This window comes from Nematolebias whitei, chromosome 15, assembly GCF_014905685.2.
Source record: "Nematolebias whitei isolate Nwh7 chromosome 15, NemWhi1, whole genome shotgun sequence".
Taxonomy (NCBI): Eukaryota; Metazoa; Chordata; class Actinopteri; order Cyprinodontiformes; family Rivulidae; genus Nematolebias; species Nematolebias whitei.
Genome location: NC_056512.1, coordinates 43,694,502 through 43,700,562, shown reverse-complemented (window position 1 = coordinate 43,700,562; position 6,061 = coordinate 43,694,502). Strand labels below are relative to the sequence as shown.

Here is a 6,061-nt window from a genome sequence, read left to right as displayed (position 1 = left end):
TGTTGTCCTTTTCCAGAGGTAAGAATAAATGCAACTTCTTGAATAACATTTTCATGTGAATTAATGGAATCTACAATGCCATTTTTTCATTGTCCAGTTTCACCAAGACTCTCTTAAGACTTTACTCGGCTCTGTCCAGGTGGTTTGAAATGAGTACCTTCTCAATGTGAGCAGGATCGTAATATAGCTTGGCTGTTCGACAATAGCGTTACTTTCAACGTATCCATGTTGAAATGGAGCTTACCACTAAATGGTTAAGAGGGGAAATAAAGTTGCTGAACACTCGTGATTCTCTGCCATGGTTTCCAAAAAGGCTTTTGCCAATTTAAGGCTGCCTTCCCTTTGCTAGTTGGCAACCATAAATCAAGTTAATTTCTGTCTTTGGTCAACCTTGCTCAGAATTCTATCAGCCAACAAACAATGGTGGGATGGTTCTTATGAAGGAAACACTCACGATTGATGTTGCTCTCTGACCTTTCAATAGCCAGCAGTCTGCTGACATCAGATCTTTACCTTGCCTCAGCTTGCTTGGAAATTTTGCCAAGGAGATCCTAAGAACAGTGCTGGAAATGGGTGGGATCACCAAATAATAAAACTCATAACCCTTACACAGTGAGGAGCTGAGTAGGGTCAATGCAAGCCCATGGAAAAGAGCAAGTAGATATTGATGATTTATTATCTTTCACATCTTTTTATCCTCAGGCTGTTTGTTGTGCAGACTTCATCCACTGCTGTCCAAAAGGTAGAACATGTAACCTGGCTGCTCAGACATGTGATGGTGGACTACTGTCTGTTCCCTTGGTCAAGAAGGTTCCCTCAGTTCCCAGAAAAGATGTTGAACTGGATGTGAAGGTTGTCCCATGTGAAGGCGGTGTCGCGTGTCCCGATGGCAACACCTGCTGTAAAAACAAAGAAGATCTCTGGGCTTGTTGTCCGCTGCCACAGGTAACATTTTGTTTGCTTTTGTTTTGTTTTTAGTTTGTTTTTAGGGGTTCCTTTTAACATGTCCAATTTTGAAAAATGAGTAAAAACATCAAATCTTAAAGTAACCTTTTAGCCATTTTTCTAGGCTTTATTTTGTTTTGAACAAGGCTGAACATATATTTTTCTTTGTTTTAAGTTTATTTTGATGCTCAATCTTCAAACACATTTGTAGCAAGATGAATCCAGCTTCTTGTAAATCGGAAGTATCCTCCCTCTGAGTACAGGTTGCTATTTCAGTGCTGAATTTACATGTGTCCCTGAATATTCTCATTTACGCTCAGGCTACTTTCAGCTCATTTATTTTTGTCCACAGTTAAAAAATTACAATTATAAAACATAAGCATGTCATAAAAAATAATTTTCTTTATGATTGAGAGCTAACAAAAAAGCCAAAGATTTTACCATGCCAAAGGGGAGTGAGATTAATCTGCGTATGAATTTAGCTGCATTACAGAAAATCTCATGCAGTTGGAAATCTAGATGTTCAGTTTTAAATTACAAAATATATATTTTTTGAACTTTTGACCTTTTTGATGAAAGTTAAAAAAATAAAGGTTAGCTAAATATTAAAAAGCAGCAGAACAATAGCAAAGTGCTCGTTAAAAGTATCAGAACAGTAGCTAAAAGTAGCAAAAGGCTAGCCAAAAGTTGAAGCAAGTGGAATCACCAAATGGAAATAATGGTAGCTAAAGGGAATAACACTAGCTAAAAGTAGCCTAAGAAAGAGCAGCTCTGCTGCAGCAGATTCCAAACAAAACTTTTTTTTTATGGAATTAGGGTGATCTCTAAAATATAAACGTTACAAACCCCAGAAGTCAGAGCACACGTGACCTGGATGAGCTGGACATTCTGAAATATGAATGATTAAAAAGTGTACATAAGTAGTTAAACTGCAAAAATACAGGGGGTAAATGTCCTGATGGTGCTCAATGATCCAGGAAGATACATCTGACAAGGTTGAGTTTGGTCCTTTGGATGGATTCTTCTTATCCAAAAGACTTCTTCAGTCTGAAGCTGCAACCAACTCAGTTTCATGAGCAGCACCTTATTGGATCAACCAGTTTACAGGTTACAGACAAAACTAGTAAGAAACCAAGCAAACTCAGGGTCAGAGTCGGTGTCAGAGATTCTTTATTGTCATTGCACCTCATGTGGTACATGTGGTGGAGCGAAATTATGTACACAGGGTCCCAGTTACATCCAACAATCAAATGTATAATAAAAACAGTAATAACATCCAAGATATGAACTAAGAAAAACATCAATTACAAATACACTAAGCACTAATAGCATAAAAACATTACGTCGAACATCAGCACAAACATGAACATGAGTCTGTGTGAGCAGATGTGCACGCATGAACACATCAACATGGAACAGATCAGCAGCAACATGGAACAGATCAGCAGCAACATGAAACAGATCAGCAGCAACATGAAACAGATCAGCAGCAACATGATGTGGTTTTTCACAGTGATTCTCCTGGTTAGAGATTCATGAGTCTAACAGCCTCAGGGTAGAAGCTGTTCCTCAGTCTAGTGGTTCTACACTTAATGCTCCTCAACCTCCTTCCTGAGGGGAGTGGGGCAAAAAGTGTGTGTGCTGGGTGGGTGGGGTCCTTCATGATGCAGGTGGCCCTCTTCCTGCATCTGGAGGTGTAGATGTCTGTGATGGTGGGGAGACTGATTCCAACAGATTTCTGTGCAGCCTTCACCACTCTCTGCAAAGCTTTCCTTTCTGCAGCTGTGCAGCCTCCATGCCACACGTTGATGCTGGAGCACAGGATGCTCTCCACTGCACACCTGTAGAAGGAGGTGAGGACTGAGCTTCCCAGACCAGCTCGTCTCAGCCGTCTGAGGAAGTAGAGTCTCTGATGAGCTTTCTTCATCAGGCTGGTGGTGTTGTTGCTCCAGCTGAGGTTGTTGTTCATGTGTACACCCAAGTACTTGTAGCTGGAGACCACTTCCACCGCAGATCCTCTTATGTTCAGGGGGGTGTAGGTGTGTTTGTTCCTTCTGAAGTCCACGATCATCTCCTTTATCTTCTTCACATTGATGTGAAGATTATTCTCTTTACACCAGCTCTCCAGGTGTTCCACCTCCTGCCTGTAGCTGGCAAACCTTAAGCAACAGTGTAAACATTCACTCAGTTATGTCCAGCACAAACAATTACTCCGTAAGGCAACCAAAGAGGTAAGTAGAAAAACAAAAGTGTGGATCTCTGGCTGCAAATGTTGGAACGAGTCCTTTAAACCACGACACTTTGAACACTTGATGTTTTCAAAGGACGTCCAGACGGATCTGGTTGAAGCTCCTCTGCTCTCGTAGAGCTCGTGTAGTAAAGGTGTTTCTGCCGTCCCTGCAGGCGGTGTGCTGCAGCGACAGGATGCACTGCTGTCCCAGCGGCTCCACCTGCACTGAACAAGGCTCCTGTGTGCAGAACCCAGAGCTGAACTGGTCCAACTGGAACTGGTTCTACGCCAACAAGAAGAGAACTCAGACGCTGTGAAAACTCAGCCGTCCGTCATTTTTCTAAATAAATAAAATCGACCTTAAATTCTTTGTTAGAAAACTGAGGGAATTGTGAGGGGATGCACTTTGATTCTGATTATTTAAATAACTTTGTCATCTTGGAGTTTAAAGTTTCTGTCTGCACTAAAATATCTACCATGGGGGTAAATTGTTTGCACACTTTTTTTAATAAGCATAAACTCTAGGCAAAATTGATTTTCCATACCAATTAAGTGGATTCATGTTCTATTTTTAACAATAATCAGCCATTTTACATGAAATATTTGACTTTAAATATGACACAGCGAGACTGTTCTTTTTCCAGTCAACTTTATTCATAAAGCACATTTAAACAGCAGCTGTTACTAAAGTGCTTAACAATAAAAACCAATGGATTTTATTCTACCTCGTGTTGAATGAGCAGTGATGTCTGTTGATCTGTTTTACTCATAAACTTTGTATGAAGCAGGTTTGGGATGTAAAGATTAATAAACATTTGTTGATCTTATTTATGTGACACAGTTGAGTTTAATACTAATTTGATCAAGTTTGAACTGGAAATAAACCATTGGGTAATGTTTTATTTATTTATTTCTAACGTTGATCAAGATTTGTTGTATTAAATCTGTTTTATTATCTTAAACTGGGAAAACGGTAACTTCCACAAATACAGGATGAGTCCACAAACAAAAAAATAAATCTAGAAATGTGCAAGTGTTCATAAATTTTTATTATTTCACAGTTATTGTTAATTTTAAACTTATTATTTATCAGCCAACTACTGGAGTGAGCACATTTTAGTGTTTGACTGCAATGAGACGATGACAAAATGTACCAAATATCAGCAAAATATTTGATCAGACTGTTTTACTGGTAATAGTTGTAACACAATGAGATATTTTACAATTTGGGAGAAATTAACTTTAACTGTAAGTTTCTTAAATTTTGTCAGGAGAAGAGCAGGTGGGTTTATTTAGAACCAGAACTGGATTTTGTTAACCCTTGTTTTTTCCAAGACCTTGAAGAAAAGACAGAAATGGTTTACAGTTTTGTTAGAAGTAGAGAAAATGTTTGTGTTGAGGTCATAATTTAACTCCTAAAAACATCAGATATTTTTATTTTTAATTTGTGGCGTAATAAATAAACCCAACCCCATCAAGATCCTCCACTGTGTCCACAACACAAATACCTGATGGGCTGTTTATTTATTTAATTATTATTTTTCAAAAGTTATTTATGATGGCAGTGCCACGTGTAACAGGCTATAAATTACAAACATGAGACATCTTTCTTTAAGCAGTGATGAATCAGAACATATAACAATAAATACTGTTATTTAATCACTTTAAACATCTGTTCAGCGCAGACTGCTCCTCCTGCCAGCAGGGGGCGGTAGAGCTCAGGTTTTAAAGCGTCTGTGCGTCACCTCTGATAAACTCACATTATATTTATAAAATAAAAAATATATATATTTTAAAAAATGGTATTACATTTTATTTATAATTTTAATAGAACAATATTAATAATATTAATTAATATTATTTTTATAATGTAATAATATCCATAATATTTATTATTTAAAATAATAATAATTATTATTGTTAAATTAAAAAACGTGGCGACAGCATGAGATTGTTTCAGATTGTTGCTTTTATGAGTTTTTATTTCGATAAATGTAGCCTGTTATGTTACTTTTCGTCATTAGAGGCAAAAATAAAGAAGCAATAAAAACAAATCACAATCCACAACACAAATAAATGGCATTTTACTTTAAATCTATTTGAAAAAAATACATTTAAAACACATATTTTAAATTTTTAATTGCTCTATCTTTGGTTTTTATGTTTTGTATAGTTAATTCCTTGAAAGTTTTACTTTGTAAAGTGAGTTTTTTCTGTGTGTTTAGGATATTTTATATATAGGGGGGTTTTTATGTCACGTTCTTGTCGTTGCTGCAAACTTTTTACCTAATGTTTTGGACTTTCAGGCCACCGTAGCCAACTCAATAAATGTCACAAGCTGAAAACAGGGAGGTAACCATCCTTTGAAGGCCTGACAACAATGGGTCATACGATATGCTTACGGTGTTTAATGTGACAGAATAACGGCTCATCTCAGGAGAATACGACCAGACTTAGACCAATAAACCAAATCGAGTGATGAGTGAATAAGTGACACGTGAAGGCATTATTAATCCCTCTGTGGTCATAATTCATGCAGGCAGCCATGTTGGATGTGGCCGAGCTGGATTTCTCTCCATAGATCCGTTTTAAGTCTCAGTATTTGCCCGGCTTTGTTGGAAAAGAAGCCGTGTTTGTGATTCAAACGGCCCATCCTCTGAGACTCCCTGCAGACTCGGTCTATTTGCCAGGCAGAGCGGTGACACAGTTCTTCACTGATTGCCACGCTGAGCAACATTATGCACTTTGCAACCTACTTAGACAACAGAAGAAGTTTCCAAACTGCACCAGGTGTCCAAAGACTTTGCTCTTGCTTTCTTTTACCTCCACGGAGACAAACGGCTGCAAGATGCTCGGGATCGTTCTCGGCCTGACGTTTAGCTGCAG

General features: G+C 38.0%; 1 protein-coding gene across 1 annotated transcript in view; it reads left to right on the top strand.

The window, feature by feature from the left end:
• Positions 1–3,652, top strand: part of LOC119421881 (progranulin) — a 13,149-nt gene extending 9,497 nt beyond the window's left edge. The window contains exons 9-10 of the mRNA XM_037689248.1: positions 703–945; positions 3,349–3,652. Of these exons, the coding sequence (XP_037545176.1) occupies positions 703–945; positions 3,349–3,492 (387 nt within the window). The 3' untranslated portion in view covers positions 3,493–3,652. The remainder of the gene's footprint in view (positions 1–702; positions 946–3,348) is intronic.
• The last annotated feature ends 2,409 nt before the right edge of the window (positions 3,653–6,061 follow it).